The following is a 16,361-nucleotide window of genomic DNA, read 5'->3' as shown; positions in this document are numbered from 1 at the left end:
TTCAACCATTTAAAAATGTAAAACAAAACTCTGCAGAAGGTCGGGCTTCGACCCAGTATAGTCAATCGCCTTGTGGTCCACAGGATGACCTACGGCATAGTTAGGTTTAAGCCACATGATTATTTCCGCCTACAAAGTGCAAAATTATGTATATACGTGTTATCACACTTGTGGGCTAAGGAGATGCAGCCATCGGCATCACAGCCACTGCATGGGGACAGCTGCCCTATCTCGCCTACCTTGTATCAGTCTTTGAGCCACAGCCTTTGTTGTATCACACCGAGACTGGGGTTCATATTAGCATATGGTCAGCCAGGGTGACAATTTCCAGTCATAGCAATCAGTTGCCTTGGATATGGCCACAATGTATTCCAAATAATGCTAGCAAAAGGAGAAAACCTCTTTTCACACCATGTCAAGCATTTATTCACTTGCTGCCCCGTCTCAGGGCAAATATGACACAGCACGTGAAATGTCTGGCTCCAACTGAATCTTGTCTGTGGAATAATGCCTTTTTCCTCTACAGTTTTTTGTAATGATTATATATAAAAGCAACAGATGCTTGTTTCCAAATTAGAATTTTGATGTTTAACTTCCTATTTAAAGAAGAATACCATTTTACATACTTGTGGTCATTCTGAATGTAGTTTTGCATTGTATCCTCTTCACCTTATTTACCCCACATACTGCAAAGTTTCATATTTTATTGGCCCATGGGGTTTCCGCTTGATTCATGATTTTCTCCCCACAAAATCTGAAAATCAAACCCACGCTACTTCTTCTGAAGATCCTAACCTAGTCCCCAGGAAAACATTCTTTAACTTCAACTCTGTTTCTTGTAGGAAATATCCATTGCCGCGATATATGCTCAAGATGAAATCACTGTCTCCCAGCTCCAGGGCACAGCACGCGTCAAGTGATGATAGGTGGTACCACGCCGCACTGGGGTGGCCGCGTTGTAGGTCGGGAACCGGGAACTATTCAAAACCCGACAGGCTGCACTGATGAGCTTACCTGCTGCTTTCCCAGAAGGGGACACCAGACGGACTTCCAGATCGACAAGTTCAGACACTGTTCAAAGAGGGAGGCAGTTCTGATACTCACGCAGCTCAGTGAACACAGGGCGAGCATACTCTTTGCGTCAGGGACTATCCCAGAGGTAGAACATGCCCTTTCTATATACTTAAACCCAACTCACCCAGCCCAGTATCTTATAAAAGTATATAACAAATATTAGATGAAAAAAATGTTTGGTGGCAATGAATGTTTTTAATGAACCTGAATTAGCTGATACAAAAGCATATTTCAAGAGCATCAGAAACTTAAAAGATAGTTGAAAAGGCGAAAACCAACAATTTTACTTCAAGAGAGCCAAGTCCCCCTTGCATACAAAAAAAATATAGAAAAAGTTTACCTGGCGGTCACTGCTTGAATCTTGAAGTCTAATTCCAGATTGATGATACTGATACAGGATGTAGTTGTTAATTAATCCATGCTAGCCCACCCCAAACTAACTTAACATTGGTAAAAATGATCACATATACATAAATGAATCCCTATTAATAGTGACGCTGCCTTCTCACCCTTCATACAATTTAATGTCCAGTTTCAGCCATCTGATGGGTCTAGCAGAGAAACACTTACATGGTCACTTAGTAAAGATTTTATTTTCTTTATTTGATGGTAACGACAAAGGCTACAGTCTAGTACTTAAGCTACCCAGGCAGAGCAACTAAAGGCAGCTATGAAAGCTGAAGAGAGCCGTAGAGACAGGGCACAGGCAGCGTGAGCCGGGCTGCTGTGAGCTGGTGCTCGCCCCTGCATTTCTGCGAGGGCGGGGAAGCCAAAATCACTGACTGCTCTCCCTGTTGACTTGAATTGACAGTTTTTTCTCCAACCATCTTGTTACTGATTGCATTCCATCTTATCTAGTTAAATACAAAGAATCAGCCTCCATAATAAAATCACCTTTTTCAGAACAACCACCATACACAATACATTCAGAATTACTGGGTGCTTTTTTTTCGTCTTTTTTTCCTTGAACTTGTAGGCGTCTGAGTGTCTTTTGTTTCTTCTTTTACACCAGATATGGGCTGTTTGAAAACTATCTCATTATCTTTATCATCGTCATTCATTTTAGCCACTTCAGATTTTCGTTTCTCCAAAAACGTTGGTGTACAAACCGGCGTGGGGTCCTGGGTTCAACAAGTTAAAGATTATAATACATGAATGTGGGAAGATGTTAGGAATGACCCCCCCATCACCTCCCCTCTCTTATTAAAAGTTACGCATATTATTTTAGGCCTGTTTCCATCTTTTGGTGATACAGCTGCACATAATCAAGAGCTTAGGTGCTTATCACACTTACTATGAAAAGTCACAATTAATGGATATATGGTATGTTCCATGACAGAGTATTAGATGGAAGACTCTACTATGCCTGCTAAATCATCAGTAAGGATTTACCAAAAAGTCCCAAGATTAAATGAAATTTTAGCAAAGTGACAGTAGCAGCAACTGCTTTTCCTCTTTTAAATTGTAGTTTCTGATTCCCAAAATTCTGAAGACCATCTTACCTGGCTATCCACAGTCTTCTCAGGAGTGTTAGGAGTGACCAAAGCCGCTTTTTTCTTCTTCTTACGTAAAGCCTTAAATAAATTTAAGAGACTTCATCAATCTGCATATTTATCAGCTATAGTAGTCTTGAATATATTTCCCCATTTATCTTTCTCTAATATCTAGTAGTTAATATGATAAATTAAAGTTTTACCTGGTGCTTTCTGGAATTTCGAGGACCAGTGTTTGAAGCATTTTCCTCGTTTTTATGTAAGACCTTAACATAAGTAAACATAAAGAAGTTGTAAACTAGCAGTGTCACGTATGTACATTTTAAAACTTACCACTAGATCCTTATACATATTACGAATAAATTCTATGTGACAGAGCATTTCAATTTATTTATTTGTTTGTTTATATGGGGGTACCAATTTATATGTGGATCAGGGCAGACTTTATTTTTTTTATTTTAAAAAATATTTTATTTATTTATTTGTTTTTATTTATTTATGGTTGCATTGGGTCTTAGCTGCGGCATGCAGGATCTTTATCGCGGCATGCGGGATCTTTCACTGAGGCGTGCAGGCTTCTCTCTAGTCGTGGTGTGCAGGTTCTCTCTCTCTAGTTGTGGCATGCAGGCTCCAGAGCGCGTGGGCTCTGTAGCTTACGGAACACGGGCTCTCTAATTGAGGCGTGCAGGATTAGTTGCCCCGCAGCATGTGGGATCTTAGTTCCTCGACCAGGGATCAAACCGGAGTCCTCTGCATTGAAAGCAGATTCTTTACCACTGGACCATCATGGAAGTCCCCGGAGCATTTCAATTTAAAAAGCAAAATCCACAAATACAGTGAATGATCTTAAGCAAAGGGCAAAACTACAAAAGGGGCCTAACTGAGGAGCAGGCAGAAGTTGCAGAGGCTGAAGTGAAGGCCTAGAACCTGGAGCTGGCCAGAGAATCCTGCGTCAGGAAGTGGGGAGCCAGGACGAATGTGAAAAGGCAGGCCCTAGAGGAGGTCTGTCCTGCTTAAGTCCAGGACAGTGAACGCAGCAATCTGCTTCCTACAAGGTAACAGACGGGGCACAGGAAAAGCAGTTCTCCAGCTCCTGAATGGATCACAAGAGTACCAAGGCCCAAACTGTGACATAGTGTTGTTTTAACATGTATCAATACAGGCTGTGTTTGGGATTTGGGCAAAGAATTAACCACCAGGCACAGTGAGGTATCACCTCACACCGGTCAGAATGGCCATCATAAAAAAGACCACAAACAGGGACTTCCCTGGCTGTCCAGTGGTTAAGAATCTGCGCTCCCAATGCAGGGGTCATGGGTTCAATCCCTGGTCGGGGAACTCAGATCCCATATGCTGCACAGCGTGAACAGAAAAAAAAAGAAGACCACAAATAACAAATGCTGGAGAGGATGTGGAGAAAGGGGAATCCTTGTACACTGTCGGTGGGAATGTAAATTGGTGCAGCCACTATGGAGAACAGTATGGAGGTTCCTTAAAAAACTAAAAATAGAATTACCGTATGATCCAAAAACCCTACTCTTGTGCATACATTCAAAGAAAATGAAAACACTAATTCGAAAAGATACATGCACCCCAATGTTCACTGCAGCACTATTTATTACAGCCAAAATATGGAAGCAACTTAAGTGTCCATCGACAGATGAATGGATAAAGAAGATGTGGTACATATATACAATGGAATACTACTCAGCCATAAAAAAGAACGAAATTTTGCCATTTGATGGAATGGAGGGCATTGTGCTAAGTGAAACAAGACAGAGAAAGACAAATACTGTATGTTTTCACTTATATGTGGAATCTAAAAAATAAAACAAATAAACAGATATAACAAAACAGAAACAGACAGATATAGAAAACAAACTAGTGGTTACCAGTGGGGAGAGGGAAGGTGGGAGGGGCAAGATAGGGGTAGGGGATTAAGAGATACAAACTACTATGTATAAAATGGGACTTCCCTGGTGGCCCAGTGGTTAAGAATCCACCTGCCAATGCAGGGGAAACAGATTTGAGGCCTGGTCCGGGAAGATCCCACATGCCGCGGAGCAACTAAGCCCATGTGCCACAACTACTGAGCCTGTGCTCTAGAGCCCATGAGCCGCAACTACTGAGACCGTGAGCCACAACTACTGAAGCCTGCACGCCTGGAGCCCGTGCTCCGCAACAAGAGAAGCCACCGCAATGAGAAGCCCACTCACTGCAACTAGACAAAGCCTGCGTGCAGCCACAAAGACCCAACGCAGCCAAAAATAAAAACAAATACATAAATTAATAAAATAAAATTAAAAAGCCACAAGGATATATTACAGCACAGGAAAATACAGCCAATGTTTTATACTTTAAATGGAGTATAACCGATAAAAATATTAAATCGCTGTTTTACACCTGAAACTAATATAATATTGTAAATCAACTATACTTCAATGAGAAAGAAAAGAAAAAAGGGAAAAAAAAAGCAACAACAACAGAAAGGAAAAAATAAACAGCCAGGAACTGGGCCCAAGGATAGCAACTTGGTCTTCCAGTTTCTGGATAAGGTTAAAAGACCTAATAAACTTGGTAATAGATACCATCTCTTACCAACTAATTAACTTTTTGGAAATAAGCCGACAGGGTCTATGGAAGAGCCAAAACAATCTCAAGATATAGTCAAGAAAAAAAATAAGATCTTTACCTATGCTATCCATACCCTAATGACCTGCATTCTTGTTTTTTAATTATAGATGTAGAACTCTCCTTACTATGAAAGAGGGAGGAGAGATTCAGCAAGGTCTCCTTGTTCAGCAAGCAATGAAGAACTGGATGAAAATCTGTTAACCCATGCATGTAAGGAGCCTTCCTGTATTTCAACTCCCACTCATTTAATCCACAGAATTCATGCTGACTGGTTAATTCTGACATACACTTTGGGAGTATTTCCAACTTAGAAGACCATGAAACAAAATTTTAACTAGAATGGCATAAAAAGGATGGTCAATTTATAGTCTTGATATTTACTGATAACACATAATAAACCAAACATTTAATTCTGGCAATGACACCTTTACTAGCAATCTACAAGCATTATGGTGTTGGGTCAAATAGGGTTTAACTTCAATAATCTAAAATTACTAAATCAGGTAAATGTTGCAAATCAGCTAATCCCTTTCAGGAGTTTCCTTTTCTGTATAATGGAGATAATACGATTGCTATGACAAAATTTAGTCAAAACCTAGCATGGGATCAAAGTACTGGGTTAGATACATTATACAAAGCAATACCTACCAGTGAAGGGAAGTCATAATCAATTCCCTTCTTAGCCAATCTCTTCCTGAGTGATTTTTCCTTCTTTTTAAATCGCTCTTCCATCCGTAGCTTTTGAAGAAGTGTCCGATTCTGATTATACCGTTTCACTGCTGGATATGATGGCCTTTTAAATGGCATATGCCACTCCCTAAAAAGTTTTTCATGTACTTTTTCAGGTGGTATAAAATGACCTATAATAATAATAAAAAAGGTTTTCAACCACGTGGGAGGGAAAGGATTTTCACATTAACTGTAGAATTTCCGGTGTCATTCCTCACTGCACAATCAAAATGACACGTCCCCCACTTAGTGGAGAAGCCTGAAAGATAAAGCAGGTGCCCAAGGTAAAGTCATACAGCCCACAACTATTTATCAAACACTCACTGTGTGTGTGCCAAGAGCAATTCCAGGACTAGAGGTTCGTGAGTGAACAAAGACAAGTAGCACAGAGGAGAGTGTGGATGGTATCAAGTCTCAGGGTTCCTGAAGCTAAAAGGATCCCTACTTTTAGACTGTGTGACCCACGGTAGCAGAAGCGCTGATCCTCTGGGCACCCGCCCAGGACTAAGGCAGCTCACTGCTTATCTGCATCTCTCTGCTCACGGACGCACACTGGGCCCACATGCAAGGCAAGCCAAAACCCCTGGAATCCACCCTCCACCAGTGATGAATGGGGAGTTGGTACGCAAACATCCCAGTTCCCTTGCTTGTCAGGTGGGATAATTCTGTCTCCCAGTGTTACCAGCAGGACGGAGCCCAGCTGCCTAAGTGGTAACCTGCTTGCTAACATACCCTTTTCACTAACTGATTATCGACTTCCTCCCCCCGCCCCATGTCGCCACTCCTTACAGGTATTTTCCTGGGATCACCTCCAAGATAAACTGCTTCCATTAAAAGAAAAACAAAGCGGGGGGGGGTTTGGGAATTCTCTGGCAGTCCAGCGGTTAAGACTCCACACTTCCACTGCACGGGGCGCAGGTTCCATCCCTGGTCGGGGAACCAAGAGCCACATGCTGAGCGGTGCAGCCAAAAAATTAAAAAAGAAACAAACAACTGGTGATGACGTGGCTAATCTCACTCGTATCCAAGTTCAGAGCCCTTTGTGCCATCTTTCAAAAGTCAGATACAGCACAGCACTGATCTGATACACGTGGTTACCCACTCAGCCCATTTCATCCTGGCAGGAGCCGCGTTTTTGTTTTTTTGTGTTTTTTTGCGGTACACGGGCCTCTCACTGTTGTGGCCTCTCCCGTTGCGGAGCACAGGCTCCGGACGCGCAGGCTCAGCGGCCATGGCTCACGGGCCCAGCCGCTCCGCGGCATGTGGGATCCTCCCGGACCGGGGCACGAACCCGTGTCCCCGCATCAGCAGGCGGACTCTCAACCACTGCGCCACCAGGGAAGCCCAAGAGCCGCGTTTTTAATGTGTGAACGAACGCAGGACCTCAGGAGTTACTGGGATTCTCTTAGCAACAGGAGCCGAAGTAGAGGGGTTCTACTTGGGCACTGGGATGGGCGCCCTCCAGCCCGAGCACAGGGCGGCCGGAAGCTCGGCCCCACCTCCGGAGGGCACTGCTCTGGGAGGCTAGTCACTGGCGGCCCTACACCTGCAGGGTGAACTTCTAATCAGCGGCCATCCCGCCACTCCCGATGGCTTCTCTCGTGGAGGTGCTGCAGCCACTGCCATGCGGGCCAACTGAAACGTGACTCCTCACGCTAAAGGTCGTCCGGTCTAGAACCCATTAGTGGGTCCTGCTGTCCTCGGGGTACACTCTGGTCTCCCGCTTTACAAGGCCTCCAGTAACCTGACCTCCCTTCCTCTCATTCTCCTTCTGCACCTCTTGTGATTCTCCTTGCAGGTGAATATGGTGAGTCAGTTTGGCTCTGCAGCTGCTGTCCCCTCAGCAAATCCTCACTCCCACCCCTTCACCTGGCTCACTGTTACGTAATTCTCAGGTTTCAACTTCAGTGACTCCTTCTCAGGGAGCCCTTCCACATCCCACAAGGAAGCTCTTCCTATATACTCAAGAAACCTAACCAACCCCATCTCAGCCTAAAGCAGCTCTCACTCTGGAAGATTTAGAAGTTCCCATTAGACCTTGTCTGGAAAATGCACTTAAACCCTTGCACCACTGCTTCACCCCGGTGCGGGGGGGAATCCAAGCAGCTAAGCAACCCGTCCTTCCCTCCCGTCAGCGGGAGGCGTCCCCGCAGCCCCACAGGTAAGACGGGTACTCACACTTCAAGAGTCTTTCGCCAAAAAGGTAGTTGTTCATCGTTTCAGCAGCTATTTTGGCAACATCCTCAGATTCAAACTCCACAAAGCCATAGCCTTTGCTATTTCCAGTCTGCAATGGAAAACCCACCACAGAAAGCAGAACAATTAAATTCTGATGTGCCATCAAACTCCTAAAATGTCATTAGTTTAAATAATGTACATTAGCCCCTCACTGAATAACATCAAGACACCTTTGATTCCAACTTCAAATCACATAGTCCGGGGACTGCTATGGGGAAAGAAAAGTTCAGAATGGTCTGAACTTGCCACTGATTTTGAGGCATTCCTGGGACTTTGATTACGTCTGATGAATACATTACTGTAGTTGGAATTCATCCAATAGCAACAGCCCAGCATAAAGGAAATGTGGGAGGCCCCCCAGCCCTTTACTCGTTATTGATCTCATGGGTGGTGGTCACGTCATCCATGTATTTATTAATACTACCCAGGAGATGGTATAATACTTCACAAAGAATGCAGGTGATATAATTCCCATTTTATATGGAAAAACTGAAAAGAAATGAACTCCTCAGTGTCTCTAAAGTTAATCAATAAAATACTGATTCACTGTCATGTTTACTAGTGACTGGGCTTCTCCACGGCTGGGGGCAAAGGACATCCTCTGACATGGACATCCGGAGTTCTTGGCCTCCACACTGCAACATACAGTGGATTTTTCTCACTGAGCTCGGTAACAAGAGTTCTAGAGTCCGAATGCCCAGGTTTGGACCCTGGCTCTGACACTTAATCGGGTAAGGAATGTTCAAGCCTCAGTTTTTCCTTCTATAACCACTCTCACAGGGTTGCTAGGAAAATATGAAATAATCCGTAAGCGCTCCACAAGATGTCTGTCAAGTACTCAAAACATGTTACTGCAGGGTGGCAGGGAATGCCTGCCCAACATCCGCTCCTTTGGCATAGGATTATTTTGAGATGAAGGAATTGAGAAATAGATACAAGAAAAACTCTGTCCTCCCTTTATTTACCTAAAAACAGGACATGAATTTACAAAGGTGTCTTCCTCCTTCTACCAGAAAGACAGAAGTTAGAGGACTCTACACAAAAAACTTTACGAAGTAGACCTCATCCATCATTAGTCTCCCGTATATTTGCCTTCCCACAATTTGCAGCCCTACAAACTCAAAGCACTTTTCCTTCGTCTTGTCGCTCCTCCAAAAATGTTTCGCTCCTTTGCCAAGATGCTGTATAGGCCCAAGTTCTAACCAACCCTTTGAGTTATTCCTCTCCGAGCAGTCCCATGTGTAAGCATACATTTTAGGTGTTTGTTTTGGTCTTGTTAATCCCTTTTTGCAGTCCAATTTACAGGGTGCCAGCCAGGGACCTTAGGAGGGCAGTAGAAAAAGAACTTTTCCCCACTACCGATCCAGTTCTTAGTGACAACGACTAGAAATACTTTACAATCTTGCATTAAACAACATATTCTCAGATATGGCTCAGAACTGGTCATGTGATCCTGGAAATGAGGAACCATTTAAAGGGCGTGTGGCTCAACAGAGTTGGAGGCCAGGAGGCTCACTCCCAGCACCACCTGCGCCAGCGACTAAGAACTCAGGCACGGCCACAACCCAGAGTCTCAGTTCAGTTATCTGCAACAGGACGATTCTGGTAAAACTTTAAAAATCTGACAGTCCTTTTACAATCCCAACTCAGGAGGGGAAGGATGGTGGAGTGTAAAACACTGTGAAATCTAGCTCAATGTACCACACTGTGAACTAATAAATCTTTTGAAACCTGATGTGAAAATACATGTCAGGTGTCCAAAAAACCAAAAACTTAAAAGCCAACACCTCGACCTAGTAATCTCAGAATGCTGGCAATACCAAGCAAAGAGTCAAAACCAGGGTGTGTGGGGAGGCGGTAGCTTTATTACTATGCAACAAAGCTGGAAATGATGCATTCCAGTGCATCTCAGCAAGGAGCACGCTTTCCAAGACAACTGGCCTAAACTCTCCAAAAAAGCCTATGTCAAGAAAAACCAAACAAGCAAAACAGGAGTAAAGAGACCGTTCGAGACAGGATGAACAGCTAAACAAGCACGTGCAATGCACGAACCCTAACTGGATCCCAGGGTGGGCAGGGACCACGGGGGTATGTGACAATGGACAGTAAATGAGATTTTTACACTGGGATTACCTCATTCTTAAATGAGGACAGAATGTCCTCATTCTTAAATTGATGATTATGCATTTAGTATTAAAGCATTACAACTGCCACTTGCTTCAAAAGGTTCAACAAAACAAAGAGGTGTGTACCTTTTTATAGATACGGGAAGAGTTGAAGCTAATGTGTCAGGATATTAATAACGGGTGAATCCAGGGGAGGGACGTTCATTACACCATTCTTTCTACTTCCCTGTAGACCCGAACATTTTCAGAATACAAAGCTGGGGAACAGCTATACTCAATATGGAGAAACTCATTCTGCACTCAGTCATCCTGAGGATAGGCTGTAAAGCTCTATTTTTCAAACTCAGAGTCTGACCTTTTAGAGGGCAACAAAATGAATTTCGTAGGTCAGAAAAGTATTGTTACAAAACTGAATAGAAAGGTTAAGTATCATCTCCTGGGACTTGTTTTTCATTTATGTTTATGTACATGTGTGTTGCCTTGTGGATTTCTTATTGTGGATTGAAGGTCTGAAAAATACCTTCTAGAGAAAGTTGCCTACACCTGCACCAAGAATGTTCCTAGCAGCTTTACCTACAAGACTGGAAAAAACCTAGGTTTCAACAGGAGAGTGGATAAATAAACTGTAGTATACTCAAGCAAAGGAACAGAGCAGTGACAACAAATAGTTAACTCTGATTTGCTGTAACTCAAGTGGGAAAATGTGGAAAAACCGTACTGAGAAAAAAAGAGATTCCAATAACAAGAACTCTATGGTTACAACCAATAAAGTGTATGTGTGGGAAGAAAATAAAGTGGGCCACTCCTCTATTAATGAAACAAACCACATAAACCTTTCTTTATTAGGACGTAGGTATGATGCAACGATAACGTTTATATAGTACTTTGTGTGTCAGGCGTTCTAAGAATCTTACACTTATTACCATATTTATCTTCGATTAGATAACTCCTAGGAGGTCGTATCTTACAAATATGAAAATCAGAAGACAGAAGCATGGAGAGGTTATAGAATTTGTCCCTAGTCACACAACCACTAACATGTAGAGACAGGCCTCATACCTAGGTAGTCTGGCTCCAGTGTCCTTACCCAACTACCCACCATACAAACCTTTGCTGTCACAGTGATGCTACATATCAGAGGCTGATACACGATGTATGAACCTGCTCCTCAAACTGAAGTTCACATACCCCTGGCTTAGCAGTCACAAGACAAACAAGACTCATTTACTGGGATTGTCAATTTAGTTTGAGAACTTGAAGCAATTACCTTTTTTTTCTTAAAAAGCAAAGCAAACATTTACAGGAATATTGCTTTTGCTCTCATGGCTGCTTCAGGTTCTAGACCTTATCCAACCCCTTTCTGGAATGAAGAGTAATAAGTGGTAACATGCAAACATGCTCCATAAATTGTCAAGGATGATACACTTTTGGAAAATAAAACAATCTAATTCAATACAAAACTCCTACCTTGGTACTCCTGGACAGTCTGAATCTTGTAACAGTGCCAAACTGGGAGAAATATGCTCGGATCTGGGTTTCATAAAGCGACGGAGGTAAGTGGCCCACATAGATCACTCCAGGAGTAAGTTTTTGTTTCTCCTGTTGCTGAAGACACAAAGACCAGGCAAATATTTTCTTTGTAATAAGAAGTCACAATGCAACAAAACTTGTGAAACTCCTTGCTCTCAGTCTAAGACAAGAGGTCAAGAACCTACTCTGTATTTCCACTTACCATAACACACTAAAGAATTAGCTGTTTATAGACACAGAGAACAGACTAATGGTTGCCAAGGGTGGGGGAGGGATGCATTGGGAGGGTGGGGTTAGCAGATGCAAACTATATATAGAGAATGGATAAACAACAAGGTCCTCCTGTATAGCACAGGGAACTGCATTCAATATCCTGTGATAAACCATAGTGGAAAAAATATGGAAAAGAATATATATATATATGTATATACACACATACACATATACATATAACTGAATCACTTCGCTGTACAGCAGAAATTAACACAACACTGTAAATCAACTATACCTCAATAAAAATAAAGGTTAAAAAAAAATTGGCTGTGTAATGTCTATCTCCCCAAGAGGACAACCATCAAGCAGTAGGCGGTCTTCTCAGCCTCCCACTCCCAGCCCGGAGTGCCAACTCCTAGGCAGCAAACGGAGCTTGGCAAATACTGTCTTTTAAGAATTCCAAAACCACTAACCGGGCAAACGAACCTCCCCAGTTCGGGGGCAAAGCGGAAGCAGGACGGCTCCGGGGTGAGGCTGATCCGCGAGCGGGACGAGGGCCGACCCAGCGGCTGGCTCTCCTCTCCTCTCCTCTCCTCGTGCACCCCTCCCCCATACCCACCCCTTACCCCCCGGAGGACCCTAAGGCCCACGGCCCAACCGCGTCTTTTCTCGGTCCTCCGGGGGAAACCTCGGCCTCCTACCTCATGAGGTCCGGGCCCCCCGGGGTGACCCCAGACGAAGCACAGGCGTGGGGAGGCCGAGGCGCGCCGGGCAGGACCATCAGACCCCGTCCCTCGCCTCCCCTCGCGGCCCGGGCCGCGCTGGCCGCTCACCTTGCTTGCGCGCCGGCGAACCTGTGCCACCTCCTTCTTAAACTTGGTATCCTCCTGCGGGTTCAGGGACAGGAGCGGCTTGGCCGGGCCAGTGAAGGCCGCCATGTCACCAGCTCGCAGGCTAAAAAGACCCACGCGGCGCTCCCACAAGCGCCGAGCCCTCCGCTTCCCCAAAGCGGAAGTGACGGCAGGGGCCTGGGGCGGGGCTTGGGGCGCGGTGCAGGGGCGGGGCCTGGGGCGCCGCGTTCTCAGCGCGGCCAGAGGGCGGAAGGGGCTGCGTGTTTGGCCGGTGCTGCAGGGCATGTCCAGGGTTGACGCCCTTTGGAGGTGTTCCCTCGGCCTGCTGCTCAGTATTTCGGCAGCCTGCCCGCCCGTGGTTCGACCCGTCCGCTGAGGTCAGCCCTGTGGCCAGGTGCTCGACTTGGAAGGGCCTTTGTACGCTGATCTCATCCTTTAGTAAGGACCTCATCTTCTCTTGTCTCTGTTGTAGGAGATGCTTTTTCCTCTTTGCATTGTTGCAGGGCATCTTGGCTGTTCTCAAAGTTAGATATTTGATGTATGAGTCAGATACTGGCCTCTGTGTCCCCCAGAGGGGGACTGACCAAGAGGATACAGACCAAGTTCTATGGTTCCCTGAAGGCCCCTCCCTTGGGTGTGTGTGTGAACAACCCTCTCTTTCCCAGGCTTGAATCCCTGACTTATCTAGTAGTTCCTATGGGGAGCGGAGGGGAGGAGCAAAGACGGGAAGAAGGCAAACTGGCAATTCTTTTCTGGGAGTTTCCCCTCTCGAATCTTCTCAGTCCCCTCCAGGAATTCCCGGCCCCCAAAGAATCAGGTGGTGGCCCAAGGCTTCGCAAAATTGAAAGAGCATATGGACTGCCGATTCTGATTCCTAGGTCGGGGGCAGGGCCCTAGGTTTTGTGTCTCTCACAAGCTCCCAGGTGAGGCTGATGCTCCGAGGATTACACTTTGAGTATCAGGAGTAGAGATACGGGGAACTGATCTCTGAACCGGGTTGAAATGCGTCCCCCCAAAAGATATGTTCAAGTCTTTACCCCAGTACCTGTGATGTGAGCAGGGTCTTTGCAGATGTAATCAAGTTCAGATGAGGTCGTGCTGGAGAAAGTTGGACCCTAATCCAATGACTAATGGCCTTATAGTAAGAAGGACGTTTGGGGACACACACACACACACAGGGAGAATGCCGCGTGAGGACAGAGGCAGAGGTTAGAGTGATGCTGTTGGAAGCTAAGGAACGCCAAGGATTGCTGGCAACCACAGGAATCTGGGAAGAGGTAAAGGAGGATTCTTCCCTAGAGCCTTCAAGAGCATGGCCCTACCAGCATCTGGAACTTGGATTTCTAGCCTCCAGAACTGTGAGAGAAGACATTTCTGTTTTAAGCCATTCCGTTTGTGATCATTTGTAATGGCAGCCCTAGGAAACGAATACAGTTACCATATTTGGTGCAGCCTGAAATGGTTTTCTGAGGAAAATACTTTGATTGGTCCTGGACCTGTCTTGGCCTGTTAGGGCCAGGTGCTGCAGGAGATCCTAGATGTTCACAGAAGGCTACCAGGCCACCCTCTCCATGGCCTTCACCAGACCACAGAAGTCAGCCCTTAACTGGGGACAGGGTCTCTCAGCCCCTGGATCACACCGCAGCCCAGACAGGACCTGTTTCATTTCCCCGCTTCTGAGTCTGGGTCATTTCACGGCACCTTCCAGTGACATACGCTTTGGCCCTGCTGGGGACCATCTTATTCTGCTGTTCCTCGGCTGCCCAGGGCCCAAGGGTCACTCTGGGACCTGGGCAGGTGGTCACGGGAGCTGATGTGGCATCCTGGTCAGAGAGTCCAGAAACCCCCCGGCCATGTGCCTGGGGAGATTGTCCTCCTCTCAGGTGGGGCCTCAGTCTTCTCAGCCATGAAGAAGACTTTGGGTGAGATGATTGTTAAGTCTTCTGGGGTAGGGGTGGGGGAGTCTGCACTCTTTAGTGGCAGCAGCAACACTACTAACGATCAGACGGGCAGCTGGCCTTCTGCGTGCCCCAGGTGACAGGCTAGTGTCGCCTGTGTTTGTCCTTCCACCCTCCCTCCCTCCCTCCGTTCCTTTCTTCCTTCTTTCTGATTTTGTATGTAGGCGGGGAGGCTGCTTGGGTGGGATGGCTCTCACTGAGCTGGACCGTGCCGTACACACTGCCTTTGCATCCTGTCCCCAGCACGCGTTGCCAGGGCCACCCCAGCCCTCCCCGCCTGGGCACTTAACAACCCACATGCCTCCAGGCACTTCCGCAGACCCCTGATTGGACGGTTGAGTGTGCTCACTGCAGGTCTCTCCCCTCCTTTTCCCCCACTGCCCTCCCATATCTGCTGGGACAGAACAGTGGCATGTCTTTCCCATGGTGCCACCATCACCACCTATGGGCTGGGGGCCCAGCATGGCGAGGGCTGCTGCCTGGGACTTGAGGTGGGGCTGGCGGCAGAGCGGGACCAGCTGCAGGGCGAGGAGGGATGTGCTGAGTGTCCGGGCAGCTGGGCCTTGGGAGGAGAGGGCTCTGCGGGGCGGTCCTGAGAGGGGAGCCAGTGGGCACCGGCAGGGGCCGAGGTGCCTGCCCAGCCCTGCCCACCTTCCTCCTCCCCTGCTCTCCCCGCTTTCCATCGTTCTGCCTGGTCCCTGCAGGGCCGTCCAACATGCCACCCATGGGACGTGGGCCCAGCTACCAGAGTCAGCCTGCTTGGCCCTGCCCCTTGCCCCTTGCTCAGGCACAGGGCTTCTGGGCATGGAACTGAAAGGAGCAATTTTAGGGGAAGAAGTGGGGAGCAGTTCTCATCTGTGTCACCCGGCTCAACAGTGGAGCCTCAATGCATGTCACCTGACAAACTAAAAATTCAGTCTGCAGACCATTTAGGGCCACATGACCTGAGGCTGGGAGGGACATTTTTTCCTCTGTCCTGTAGATGACTGTCACCTGGGCCACATCCTGCCGTGTGCTGGGTTTAACATCATGCACAGCCCCAAATCCAGACCCCGAGTGTGGCAGTGACCCTGGCAAAGCTGGGTGGACCGGCGGGGGGATGGGGGTGGGGAGAGTGGAGAGTGGGGCCTGCCTAGAGCGTCCAGGTTCCCTCTGAAAATCCATGGACTGACTCACCAATGCCCTCGTTCATCCCAGGATCCTTTCCTGCATTCAGTGGGGCTGTGGGTCATGGTGTCCTGGGTCCTGCAGTCTGAATCCTGGTGCCCTCTTCCCAGCCTGTGTTAATCATATTTGTATTTTCTGATGTTTTGACACCTTAAAAAGCTTGCTGACGGTTTGGGGTTAGCAGGTGCAAACTATTATATCTAGAATGCATAAACAACAAGGTCCTGCTGTAGAGCACAGGGAACTCTATTCAATATCCTGCAATAAACCATAATGGAAAAGAATATATATATATATACACACACACATATATGGATCACTTTGCTATACACCAAAAACTAACACAAC

General features: G+C 46.3%; 1 protein-coding gene across 1 annotated transcript; it reads right to left on the bottom strand.

Annotated features, from left to right (window-relative positions):
* Positions 1-1,232: 1,232 nt before the first annotated feature.
* Positions 1,233-13,057, bottom strand: NIFK (nucleolar protein interacting with the FHA domain of MKI67). The gene is made up of 7 exons (XM_079924955.1): positions 12,871-13,057; positions 11,762-11,899; positions 8,109-8,217; positions 5,850-6,061; positions 2,771-2,833; positions 2,577-2,648; positions 1,233-2,195 (listed from the first exon to the last, which is right to left on the bottom strand). Exons 1-7 carry the CDS (start codon positions 12,973-12,975, stop codon positions 2,007-2,009), a joined length of 888 nt encoding a protein of 295 aa, XP_079781081.1. The 5' UTR covers positions 12,976-13,057; the 3' UTR covers positions 1,233-2,006.
* Positions 13,058-16,361: the final 3,304 nt, after the last annotated feature.

Source organism: Stenella coeruleoalba (genome assembly GCF_951394435.1).
Source record: "Stenella coeruleoalba genome assembly, chromosome: 6".
NCBI lineage: Eukaryota > Metazoa > Chordata > Mammalia > Artiodactyla > Delphinidae > Stenella > Stenella coeruleoalba.
The sequence above is the reverse complement of the archived record's forward strand: the minus strand, read 5'-3'. Positions and strand labels throughout refer to the sequence as shown.